Here is a 13,871-nt window from a genome sequence, read left to right as displayed (position 1 = left end):
AGCAACATGCCAACATGTCATACTCTTTTTTGACCATATAGCATCAGATACATGGGATCTGATTCCTCTCTGATTCCTCAGTTGAGAAAGCCACTTGCCAATTGAAGGAAAATTATGAAACAGAGAAACGAAAGATACATTTTTATAATTATTTTATTTTATTTTATATGGAGAAGCTTGGCCCTCTGCAAATTCACCGGTTGTTTTGGAAGTAAAACATTACTGAAAGTAACGTGCCAATGTAAACTGAGATTTTTGGATATAAATATGCACTTTATCGAACAAAACATACATGTATTGTGTAACATGATGTCCTATGAGTGTCATCTGATGAAGATCATCAAAGGTTAGTGATTAATTTTATCAATATTTCTGCTTTTTGTGACTGCTCCCTTTGGCTGGAAAAATGGCTGTGTGTGTTTTTGTGACTTGGCTCTGACCTAACATATGTTGTGCTTTCGCTGTAAAGCCTTTTTTAAATCGGACACAATGGGTAGATTAACAAGAAGTGTTAGTCTTTCATTTGGTGTATTGCACTTGTTAATGTGTGAAAGTTACATATTTCCCAAAAATATTTTTGAATTTCGCGCACTGCCTTTTCAGCGGAATGTTGTCGAGGGGTGCTGCTAGCAGCACCCCTAGCCATATTAAAAAAGCTGTCCGTTCCTGCCACTCGCATCATCACACACATGTGCTTACCGTGGTGCTAAAATTCTGGTTCAGACATACACAGAGACAATACTAAATCACACACATACTACAGGGCAATGGAGCAACACTCGCCGTCTGTGGAATGGCTCTTTCTTTATGGCACTCAAAGTTTAAGTGTCTTTAGTTGTTAATGTTGAAGAGAAAGAAAGTCAGGCACGTGTGGCTCATATACCCACTGCATTTCTACCTACATTCAACCCCCACATCATGTGTGAGTTGCAGTACATAAACAGGGGTAAACGGGAGAGAGCTCTCAGTAAACAGTGCTTCCCTCTGTGTCCAGCTCCTAACAGATCAAGGTAATGTGCATCTGATCAGAGCCAAGCCGGCAGCAGCTGCCTGGAAAGAGCAGGAAAACACAGAGGAGGGCAGGAAACTGACTTCATTCCGGAGCTACCCCACCAGAGGATGACATATCGGGATGAGCTTGTAGGCTCGGCCCTAATTTATATGCTCTCTGACACCTGTATGGCAAATGGTGCAGGAACAAAGGACAATGCCCAAAAACTAGTCAACCCTTCCCTCTGAAGGGACAACATGTAAATATCTCTGTTACAGTATTCAGAGCAATGAATATTACATGTGATATAAGAATAGTATAGTATCCATGTATGGTATCTATCTGAAACTTGTTCACTGAGGATAACTTTGATGTTATCTACATGTATGTACATAATCTCGGGGGTTAGTTGTATCTGTATAGGGTGAACTCTGAATTACTATATGCAAAAAGATTTTATGATCTTCTCAGGAATTCTGTCTTATTTACATTGGTCTCATCCCCCACACAAACCTTTAAATGCTGTGACACCCTGTGGAGATTGGGCCTGGGAGTGTTTAAGTTACTGATATCATTTGATTGATCAATGGTGGTTGGTTTTGGGATGAAAGGTTACTTCTTCAGATGCTATAAATTAAATTAAATGAAATGCCTTTGTATGATCAATTCTCATTTGCTAGGCTTCTAGACCTCTGGTCTAGTACACATATCTTTATTCATGCATTGTCCTGTAAGATAACCTTAGGGACCTATAGTAGCAGTCAAAAGTTTGGACATACCTACTCATTCAAGGGTTTTTCTTTATTTTGAATATTTTCTACATTGTAGAATAGTCATCAACACATTGAAATAACACATATGGAATCATGTAGCAACCAAAAAAGTTTTAAACAAATCTAAACATATTTCATATTTGAGATTCTTCAAAGTAGCCACTCTTTGCCTTGATGACAGCTTTGCACACTCTTGGCATTCTCTCAACCAGCTTCATGAGGTGGAATGCATTTCAATTAACAGGAAGACCTGATTCACGCAGTCTACTTTGAACAGTTGATGTTGAGATCTGTCTGTTACTTGAACTCTGTGAAGCATTTATTTGGGCTGCAATCTGAGGCTGGGAACGCTCATGAACTTATCCTCTGCAGCAAAGGTAACTCTGGGTCTTCCATTCTTGTGGCGGTCCTCATGAGAGCCAGTTTCATCATAGCGCTTGATGGTTTTTGCGACTGCACTTAAAGAAACTTTAAAAGATCTTAAAGTTTTCCGTATTGGCTGACTTTCATGTCTTAAAGTAATGATGGACTGTCATTTCTCTTTGCTTATTGTAGCTGTTCTTGCCATAAAATGGACTTGGTCTTTTACCAAATAGTGCTATCTTCTGTATACCACCCCTACCTTGTCACAACACAACTGATTGGCTGAAATGCATTAAGAAGGAAAGAAATTCCACAAATTAACAAGGCACACCTGTTAATTGAAATGCATTCCAGATGACTACCTCATGAAGCTGTTGAGAGAATGCCACAATTGTGCAAAACTGTCATCAAGGCAAAGGGGGGCTACTTTGAAGAATCTCAAATCCACTTTTTTGGTTACTACATGATTTCATGTATTATTTCATAGTTTTGATGTCTTCACTATTATTCTACAATGTAGAAAATAGTAAAACATAAAGAAAAACCATGGAATGAGTAGGTGTGTCCAAACTTTTGACTGGTATAGTATTTTTATTACATTTTTTATTTTAAATGAATTTATTCATACTATTTCATCCACAAGATATAGTCCTGACACAAATCTAGGGTTGCTACCAAAGAAGGCTGGTCGTTCGGTCTATCGGTTCCGATGCCAGAGACGTTACCCAGTGGTTAAGTCATTTTGTTCAGTATCTATGGATGCGATCCATTCGTTCATTATAAATGTTCTATCGCCATACTGGCTTGCAACGTTATCATCCCTTACTTGATAGCTAGCCAACGAATGGCTAATTTACAGTCCCGTCAAACAGTGCAGCCAGAATAACAACAAAGTAGCTTAATTTGCATTTGTTTAAGCTGTTTTCTAGTGACATTTATTTGGATACATCCATTACAATGAGCTAATGATGCACAATTTCACCTGGCAAAGAAAATGTGCTCTCTCGTCAGGACAATGTTGTTCAGAGCTATCCAACAACACAGCTAACACAATCACTTCAAACTGAAGCTGGAAAGACTGAAAACTAGCTGCACTTCGTTTCGTTTGACCTATTTTCTATTGATCTTTGTATATATCCATATAAATTATGCTGATTCATGATTTCGGCTGGCTGAGAAAAGCTGCCTGTCTGTCTCATCCCAACTCCAGACATGTTCATTATAGCCTAGTGGTTAGAGCGTTGGGCCAGTAACCAAAAGGCTGCTGGATTGAATCCCCGAGCTGACAAGGTAAAAATCTGTCGATCTGCCCCTGAACAAGGCAGTTAACCCACTGTTCCCTGGTAGGCCGACATTGTAAATAAGAATTTGTTCTTAACTGACTTGCCTAGTTAGACATTTTTTTTAAAACAACTGGAGATTGACTTTGTATATTGAACATTTCAGAGAGACAGAAATCAAGGTTTAGAGAAATCTTCACTGTCGAAAACTAAATGTTAGTCAAAAAGAAATGTGAGATAAAGTCTAGATGCTTTTTATAGTGGAGATCAAGTTGATATAATTGTCTGGCTGGGTCGATGAGACAGTGGATTGCGCAGTTAGATGGAACAGAGTAAAAAGGCATTAAAGAGTCTTAGTGGTAACTTGTGGAATAAACAACGTCTGGAATGCAGTTTTAACCAATCAGCATTCAGGATGAGATGCACCCGTTGTATAAAATATCACATATACTGCATATTCACATTCAAAATATTATTGCCCACAACAAGCTATTATCCAGGAAAGAGGAAATTGGAATCGACCCTTACATCACACACACACACACACACACACACACACCTGGAGCAGTTTCCACAGTCGAGGACTCCCGAGTAGGATCTCTCTACGTTGTCAAAGAAATACTGAGTCTGCTCTGTGATACAACTCTCCTTAAACATGTTAGCAGACATGTCATCATCTGAGTCCACTAGAGAGAGAGAGACTACATAACTGTTACCATACACAACCAAAAACACAACACAAAAACATCTGTGCTTACATCTCCTCCAAATAAATAGTCCAAAGCCCCTTCACTTTTTCCACATTTTGTTACGTTACAGTCTTATTCTAAAATTGATTTACTAAAACAGTACCCTCATCAATAAACACACAATACCCCACAATGAAGAAGCAAAAACAGTTTTTTTGATTTTTGTGCAATTTTGTTAAAAATTAAATAAACTGAAATACCACATTTACATAAGTATTCAGACCCTTTACTCAGTACTTTGTTCAAGCACCTTTGGCAGCGATTACAGCCTCAAGTCTTCTTAGATATGACTCTACAAGCTTGGCACACCTGTATCTGGTGAGTTTCTCCCATTCTTCTCTGCAGATCCTCTCAAGCTCTATCAGGTTGGATGGGAGCGTCGCTGCACAGCTATTTTGAGGTCTCTCCAGAGATGTTTGATCTGGTTTGAATCTGGGCTGGGCCACTCAAGGACATTCAGAGATCTGTCCCGAAGCCTCTCCTGCATCACCTTGTCTGTGTGCTTTGGGTCGTTGTCCTGTTGGAAGGTGAACCTTCATCCCAGTCTAAGGTCCTGAGCGTTCTGGAGCAGGTTTTCATCAAGGATCTCTCTGTACTTTGCTGCGTTCATCTTTCCCTCGAGCATGACTAGTTTCCCAGTCCCTGCTGCTGATTAAGATCCCCACAGCATGATCCTGCCACCACCATGCGTCACCATAGGGATGGTATTGGCCAGGTGATGAGCAGTGCCTGCTTTCCTCCAGATATGATGCTTGGCATTCAGGCCAGAGAGTTCAATCTTGGTTTCGTCAGACTGAGAGTCTGAGAGTCCTGTAGGTGCCTTTTGGCAAACTCTAAGCGAGCTGTCATGTGCCTTTTACTAAAGAGTGGCTTCCATCTGGCCACTCTACCATAAAGGCCTGATTGGTGGAGTGCTGCAAATATGGTTGTCCTTCTGGAAGGTTCTCCCATCTACAAAGACAAACTCTGGAGCTCTGTCAGAGTGACTATTGGGTTCTTGGTCACCTCCCTGACCAAGGCCCTTCTCCCCTGATTGCTCAGTTTGGCCAGGCAACCAGCTCAAGGAATAGTCTTGGTGGTTCCAAACTTCTTCCATTTAAGAATGATGGAAGCCACTGGGTTCTTGGGGACCTTCAATGCTGCATATATATTTTGTACCTAACCCCAGATCTGTGCCTCGACACAATCCTGTCTTGGAGCTCTACGGACAATTCATTTGACCTCATGGCTAGGTTTTTACTCTGACATGCACTGTCAACTGTAAGACCTTATATAGACAGGTGTGTGCCTTTCCAAATCATGTCCATTCAATTGAATTTACCATAGGTGGACTCTAATGAAGTTGTAAAAACATCTCGAGAATGATCAGCGGAAACAGGGTGTACCTGAGCTCAATTTCGAGTCTCATAGCAAAGGGTCTGATTACCTTTTATACATTTGCAAAAACCTCTAAAAACCTGTTTTCGACAATTTTTTCTTTAAAACATTTTAGAATAAGGCTGTAACATGACAAAATGTGGAGAAAGTGAAGGGGTCTGAATACTTTCCAAAGCCATCCTCTACAACTGACCTGCCTCTAGGAACCTTGGGAATATGAGACTAGAAGAGCTGCTGCATTATCGACCTACAGAGACAAACACATTATGCTTGGTCCAAACAGCAGACGACCGTAGTTAAAGTATCCAGCCAGTTAACTCACCAGGCACCTGTGGAGGCCCACCAGCCTATACTCAGCATGTCTGCTATAGTGGGCTGGAGAGGGGAGAGGAGAACACTGAGTGCACACTTCATAACATATGGACAAAATATACACATACAGTACAGTATGTGTAGCATGAAAGGTAACCAAAGCAAGATCATTCATTAATGCATTCATGTGGGTGTGTGCTGTGTGAGCGCGCTGTGTGTGTCTCACCACGTAGACAGATCGTGGCCCTGCAGCAGCCTTGCAGTCTCTCTCAGGGTTGCAGACTGACTGGTAGTCGTAGGTCTTGTTGAAGGAGTACAGAGATGTGTTGACCAGACTGATCATCACGACTGGATCCACCTCCCCAAAGAACTGACCAATCTGTGTTCAGGGAACAGAGAGCTGTGTTCAATGTATGAGCTTTGAAAGGCTGGTCATGGCTCACATCAACACCATCATCCCAGAAACACTGGACCCACTGTTACTGGCATACCACCCAAACGGATCCACAGATAACACAATCTCTATTGCACTCCACACTGCCCTTTCCCACCTGGACAAAAGGAACACCTATGTGAGAATAATGTTCATAGACCTCAGCTCAGCATTCAACACCATAGTGCTCTCCAAGCTCATCACTACTTTTTGTATATATTTTTAAATGTAACCTTTATTTAACTAGGCAAGTCAGTTAAGAACAAATTCTTATTTACAATGAGGGCGTACCCTGGCCAAACCCAGACGACGCTGGGCTAATTGTGCACCACCCTATAGGACTCCCAGTCACGGCCGGATATGTTACAGCCTGGTTTCGAGCCAGGGACTTGCATTGAGATGCAGTGCCTTAGACCGCTGCACCACTCAGGAGCCCTAAGCTAAGCTAAGGTCCCTGGGACTGAAAACCTCCCTCTGCAACTGGATCCTGGACTTCCTGATGGGCCGCCCCCAGGTGGTAAGGGTAGGCAACACACTCACATCGATTGGGCTGTTGTGGAGCGGGTCGATAACTTCAAGTGCCTCTGTGTCCACTCGCTAAGGATCTATTATAATCCAAAACACACCAACACAGTAATGAAGAGGGCATGACAACGCCTCTTCCACCTCAGAGGGCTAAAAACATTTGGCATGGGCCCTCAGATCATCAACAAGTACTACAGCTGCACCATTGAGAACATCTTGACTGGTTACATCACCGCTTGGTATCATAACTGCTTCCCTACAGAGAGTAGTACGTACGGCCCAGTACATCACTGGGGTTGAACTCCCTGCCATCCAGGACCTCTAGACCAGGTGGTGTCAAATGAAATTGTCAAAGACTCCAGCCACCCAAGTCATAGAATGTTCTCTCTGCTGCCGCATGGCAAACTGTACTACAGCGTTAAGTCTGGGACCAAATTGCTCCTGAATAGATTCTACCATGAGACTGCTAAATAGTTAGTTAAATAGTTAACCAAATAGCTTACCTACAGTGCATTCGGAAAGCTTTCAGACCCCTTGACTTTTTCCATATTTTGTTATGTTACAGCCTTATAATAAAATGCATTAAATTATTTGTTTTCTTCATAAATTTACACAAAATAACCCACAATGACAAAGCGAAACCTGTTCCAGAGTGCTCAGGACCTCAGACTGGGGCGAAGATTCACCTTCCAACAGGACAATGACCCTAAGCACACAGCCAAGACAACGCAGGAGTGGCTTTGGCACAAGTCTCTGAATGTCCTTGGGTGACCCAGCCAGAGCCCGGACTTGAACCCGATCTAACATCTCTGGAGAGACCTGGAAATAGCTGTGCAGCGACACTCTCCGTCCAACCGGACAGAGCTTGAATAGTTCTGCAGAGAAATATGCCGTTTCTCTTTGCAAATTTGAGCTGCTCTTGCCATAATGTGGACTTTTACCAAATAGGGCTATCTTTTGTATACCACCCCTACCTTGTCACAACACAACTGATTGGGTCAAACACATTAAAAAGGAAAGAAATTCCACAAATGAACTTTTAACAAGGCACACCTGTTAATTGAAATGCATTCCAGGTGAAAACCTCATGAAGCTGGATGAAAGAATGCCAAGATCGTGCCAAGCTGTCATCAAGGCAAGGAAGGGGTGGCTACTTTAAAGAATTTCAGATGTATTGTGATTTGTTAAACACTTTTTTGGTTACTACATGATTCCATATGTGTTATTTCATAGTTTTGATGTCTTCACTATTATTCTACAATGTAGAAAATAGTCAAAATAAAGAAAAACCCTTGAATGAATAGGTGTGTCCAAACTTTTGACTGGTACTGTAGGTAAAAACATTTCCATTGAACCAGACAGTTTTCTGATTATAATGGTGAGGAATAAATGGTGTCGTTGTCATGGAATAAGTTGACTGAGTTTTGAAATCAGTGGAATTCCTAGTGGAAGCAGATGATTGCCAAATGCAGAGAGAGTCCAAAAAGAGAACACTGAAAGAGGAATGTTGTAAAAAACACCTGTCTCCGGATAACATCTTCAAACTAAGGGCAACAGTGGCATTCATAACAGAGGAAAAAGCATTAATCCATGTATACGGGTAAGAGTCTAACTGCCGTTTTACGGGCTCCTAACCAACTGTACTATTTTGTTTGTTTTTGCATTGTTTCTCACTTATTTTGTACATAAAAGTTGCTGCTACTATCTATTATGAAAGGAAATCGCTTATGGACATCAGAACAGCGATTACTGACCTCAAACTGGACAAATATTTTTTCTTTTGGTAGGCCTGATCACCGACAATGATGAGACAGCCTATAGGAACGAGGTCAGAGACCTTGCCATGTGATACCAGGACAACAATCTCTCCTTCAATGTGAGCAAGAAAAAGGAGATGATCGTGGACTACAGGAAAAGGAGGGCGGAACAGGCCCCCATTAACATCAACGTGGCTGTAGTGGAGCGTGTCGAGAGTTTTAAGTTCCTTGGTGTCAACATCACCAACAATCTATCATGGTCCATGCCAAGACAGTTGTGAAGAGGGCACAACAACACCTTTTCCTCCTCGGGATACTGAACAGATTTGTCATGGGTCCTCAGATCCTCAAAAAGTTATACAGCTGCACCATCGAGAGCATCCTGACCGGTTGCATCACCGTCTGGTATGGCAACTGCTCGGCATCTGACCGTAAGGTGCTACAGTGGGTAGTGTGTACGGCACAATACATCAGTGGGGCTAAGCTTCCTGCCATCCAGGACCGACTAAGCGCTGTCAGAGGAAGGCCCCAAAAATTGTCAAAGACTCCAGTCACTCAAGTCATAGACTGGTCGCTCTTTTACCGCATGGTAAGTGGTACCAGAGCGCCAAGTCCAGGTCCAAAAGGCTCCTTAACAGCTTCTACCCCTAAGCTATAAGACTGCTGAACAATTAATAAATGGCCACCCACCCAGACTATTTACATTGACACCCTCCCCTTTTTTTACACTGCTATTACTCGCTGTTTATTATCTATGCATAGTCACTTTACCCCAACCTATATGTACAAACTAACTCGACTATCCTGTACCCGCTGCACATTGACTCAGTATCGTTACCCCCTGTACATAGCCTTGTTACGTAATTTTGTTGTGTTACTTTTATTTTGTACTTAAGTTTATTCAGTACATATTTTCTTAATCTATTTCTTGAACTGCAATGTTGGTTAAGGTCTTGTAAGTACGCATTTCAGGGTAAGGTCTACCTGTTATATTCGGCGCATGTGACAAATGACATTTGATTTGAATTTATTTGTTTCTAATTTTGTCAGAAAGTTGTTTTCATTGCAATTTAAAGCATACTGTTAGCTAGCTAGATTACGTTAGTTGGCTGGCTCGCTAGCTAAAGTTATGTGCATGATCTGTGTAGGAGCTCTAGAAAGAGGCCAGAGTTTCCGAGTTGTTTTGAATGCGACATTAGAGTTGGGATTATGGTTAATTATTTAGCTTGCTAGCTACTAGATGTCTAAACAAAAGACTCCACTATACAAGTAACCATTTCACTGTATCGTTTACACCTTCTGTATCCTGTGCATGTGACAAATTAACTTAGATTTTATTTGATATAGTATGTGTTTATCAGAGATGTAATGTGAAGAACAACATGACCTGCACCACAATCAGAATGGTATATAGGCAAAGGAGTAGATAAAGTACATTTTTACTACTACTTTTTGCTACTACTTTCACCACTTTTAGTCTTGAAATCTCTGGTTGTTTACTACACTGAGAATCCTTAAAGAGATGGGTGGGGCTAAGGCTTAAGTGGGTGTGAACGATGTTGAATGGGTTTAGACAAAGAAGGGCTCTCCAGTAGGTGTACCAAAACATTTTACGTGCCATAAGTGGGTTTACAAGTTTATCCACTTTCAAAGCAGAATGACTTTCTCATTGTTCCTCTGCAGTGTATGAAATACCATTTTCTAGCTTGGAGTCTCCAATTTTATACAATGTAAAAAACAAAAGAACAAGATAAAACTAGCTGAAAGGAGCCACCTACGATTCCCCACATGGCAGCTTCTTGTCATTGTTGCTAGCTATCTAGCCATCTGGAATCACAACAACACACTGACTTCTGCGTCATTGAATCGCGTGCATTGTTTTTGTGACATTGTCAGCTAACCTGTCTATTGCGGAGCAACGGTGCAGTTGAGGGGAAATGCACTTTTTTTTTTTTTTTGCCAAGCGTTGACCCACAATAACAAAACGTTTGTATTTATAGAGTATTTTGAGTTATTATCAACAGTAAAACAAAAATGCTGAAACGCTTATTGCCGCTTACTGTAAATTATTGTTCCTTTCTTGGAAAATTGCTGTATTTAAAAAATGTACTGTAATTCCACCCCACAGAATAGAGTACCGTATCTTTGGAGAGCCAAATACCTTTTCACTACTAGTGGGTGAATGGTCTTGTTGTTTCATTAACATATTTTGGGGCATGCCTTGTAACAGGCTTTATTTGTTGCACCCATTAGAGGGGATGCTTACCAATTTAAACCCTGTGGTTATAGTGTCGGTCAAGGTATGATGTATAGAGGACATATTGATGTGACAGCTAGCTTTTTGCCATGTCTGTTTTTTTCCCTGTAGTCACTGCCAGTTTGGAAGCCTTTGTTAAGGCTTCTTGAAGTGAAAGTTATATAAAATGCCAACTCGCCATTAATGTTCTGTAATGTGTAAACACTTAGCAGTCAACTTTCTTGCACCAATCTCTTGTAATTACAGTAAAATACTGTGAAAACAAACCCTTTAGTTCCTTGGCAATTTCTCACATAGAATAGCCTTCATTTCTCAGAACAAGAATAGACTGACAAGTTTCTGAAGAAAGTAATTTGATTCTGGCAATTTTGAGCCTGTAATCGAACCCACTAATGCTGATGCTCCAGATACTCAACTAGTCTAAAGAAGGACAGTTTTATTGCTTCTTTAATCAGAACAACAGTTTTCAGCTGTGCTGATAATGATCAATTAGCCATAATGATCAATTAGCCTTTTAAAATGATAAACTTGGATTAGCTAACACAACGTGCAATTGGAACACAGGAGTGATGGTTGCTGATGATGGGCCTCTGTATGCCTTTGCAGATATTTAATAAAAATGATGTCTACACTGTGGTAGACAAGAAAAAATTATTTCAAAAACAAGGACATTTCTAAGTGACCCCAAACTTTTGAATGGTAGTGTATGTACGAACTGTTCGAAACTCTTCCGGGTGGAAAGCATGCGAACGCCATTAGTCTTTCCCAACCCGGCAGTCACCATCAAGGGAAATATAATATTATTTCTAACAAAGATATCTACATAGATTTCAGGATGTTGTGTATACCTGGACATAATCAGAATTCATGTAAACATTAGTTTTCAAAACATAGCTTGTCCAAAAAAAGTGGTCCCTTGACCCCGCTTAAACCGGGGATGGGATAAATTGAGCCGCGTGACAGGGTAAATTAATGTCTGTACTGAATTAAATATTACCACTTTCTCTTTAAAACAATTCAACACAATTCAAAAACAATTCAACACAATCACAATAATCTTTTTGTCTTTTAAACATTTGAAGCACCTTTTAAATTATTTTTAAATGTAACCTTTATTTAACTAGGCAAGTCAGTTAAGAACAAATTCTTATTTACATTGACGGCCTACCCCGGCCAAACCAGGACGATGCTGGGCCAATTGTGCGCCGCCCTATGGGACTCCCAATCACGTTTGGATATTAACACACCTAACAAACACTTTGTACCTTTAATTTTTTACACTTTTAGCTTTGGACAGGCCCTGTTGTTACCTTATATCCCAGTGATAATGCCTTGCATTACGCCTGGGAAGAAAACACTTAAATTTGTTAAACTTTCCATTGGCTCAACTTACCCCATGGCCATTGGCTCAACTAACTCCAGGATTTAGTACCTCAAATTGATTTAGTACCTCAAATTGAAGCTTATAGACACCCCAACTGATGCATAGAACAATATTTAACACTTTGGTTTACATGCAGTGCATATGGATAGAATTCAGACCTCTTGTCCTTTTCCACATTTTGGTACGTTACAGCCTTATTCTAAAATGTCTGAAATTATTTATTTCCCTCATCAATCTACATACAATACCCCATACTGACAAAGCAAAAACAGAAATACCTTATTTAAAGACGTATTCAGACCCTTTGCTATGAGACAAGAAATGGAGTTTCCATTAATCAACCTTGAGATGTTTCTACAACTTCATTAAGAGTCCACCTGTGGTAAATTCAATTGATTGGACATGATTTGGAAAGGCACACACCTGTCTTTATATGGTCCCACAGTTGTTAGTGTATGTCAGGGAAAATAGTAATGAGGTCAAATGAATTGTCCGTAGAGCTCCAAGGCAGGATTGTGTCGAGGAACAGATCTGGGTAAGGGTACTAAAAAATGTCTGCAGCATTGAAGGACTCCAAGAACTCAGTGGTTTCCATCATTCTTAAATAGAAAAAGTTTGGAACCACAAAGGCTCTTCCCAGAGCTGTCCGTCCAGCCAAACTGAGCAATCTAGGGAGAAGGGCCTGTGAGGTGACCAAGGACCCAATGGTCACTCTGACAGATCTCCAGAGTTTCTCTGTAGAGATGGGAGAACCTTCCAGAAGGACAACTATCTCTGCAGCACTCCACCAAGTAGGCCTTTATGGTAGAGTAGCCAGACAGAAGCCACTCCTCAGTAAAAGGGACATGACAGCCCGCATGGAGTTTCCCAAAAGGCACCTAAAGATTGAACTCTTTGGCCTGAATGCCAAGCATCACATCTGGAGGAAACCTAGCACCATCCCTATGGTGAAGCATGATGGTTGCAGCATCATGCTGTGGGGATGTTTTTCAGCTGCAGGGACTGGGAGACTAGTCAGGATTGAGAGAAAGATGAACGGAGCAAAGTACATAGAGATTCTTGATGAAAACCTGCACTCAGGACCTCAAACTGGGGGCGAATGTTTACCTTCCAACCAGACAATGACCCTAAGCACACAGTCAAGACAATGCAGGAGTGGCTATGGGTCAAGTATCTGAATGTCCTTTTTAAGTTTTAAGGGGCCAAGCCAGAGTCAGGACTTGAACCTGATTGAACACCTCTGGAGAGACCTGAAAATAGCTGTGCAGCGATGCTCCCCATCCAACCTGACAGAGCTTGAGAGGATCTGCAGAGAAGAATTTGAGAAGCTCCCCAAATACAGGTGTGCCAAGCTTTTAGCGTCACTCCCAAGAAGACGTGAGGCTGTAAATGCTTCAAAAGGGTACTGAGTAAAGGGTGTCTGAATACTTACGTAAAAATGTGATACTTCAGTTTTTTCATATTATCTTTTTGGCAAAAAAATCTAAAAAACAGTTTTTGCTTTGTCATTATGAGGTATTGTGTGTAAATTGATAATTTGTTTTGTATATATATACACATTTTAGAATAAGGCTGTAACGTAACAAAATGTGGGAAAAAGTCAAGGGGCCTGAATGCTTTCCACATGCACTGTACAAGCATCATAAAACCTCTAACACAATAAATTAATT

The 13,871-nt window shown here is 40.9% G+C and overlaps 1 protein-coding gene across 1 annotated transcript in view; it reads right to left on the bottom strand.

The window, feature by feature from the left end:
• Positions 1-5,713: 5,713 nt before the first annotated feature.
• LOC110521553 (voltage-dependent calcium channel subunit alpha-2/delta-1-like) overlaps positions 5,714-13,871 on the bottom strand; it is a 45,395-nt gene continuing 37,237 nt past the window's right edge. The window contains 2 exon segments of the mRNA XM_090184311.1: positions 5,714-5,908; positions 6,072-6,224. Coding sequence (XP_090040437.1) covers positions 5,852-5,908; positions 6,072-6,224 — 210 coding nt within the window. The 3' untranslated portion in view covers positions 5,714-5,851.

This window comes from Oncorhynchus mykiss, chromosome 1, assembly GCF_057628025.1.
Source record: "Oncorhynchus mykiss isolate SJ-2025 chromosome 1, ASM5762802v1, whole genome shotgun sequence".
In the NCBI taxonomy this organism is placed as follows: domain Eukaryota; kingdom Metazoa; phylum Chordata; class Actinopteri; order Salmoniformes; family Salmonidae; genus Oncorhynchus; species Oncorhynchus mykiss.
Note: the sequence above shows the minus strand (reverse complement) of the source record. Positions and strands in the feature narration are given on the sequence as shown.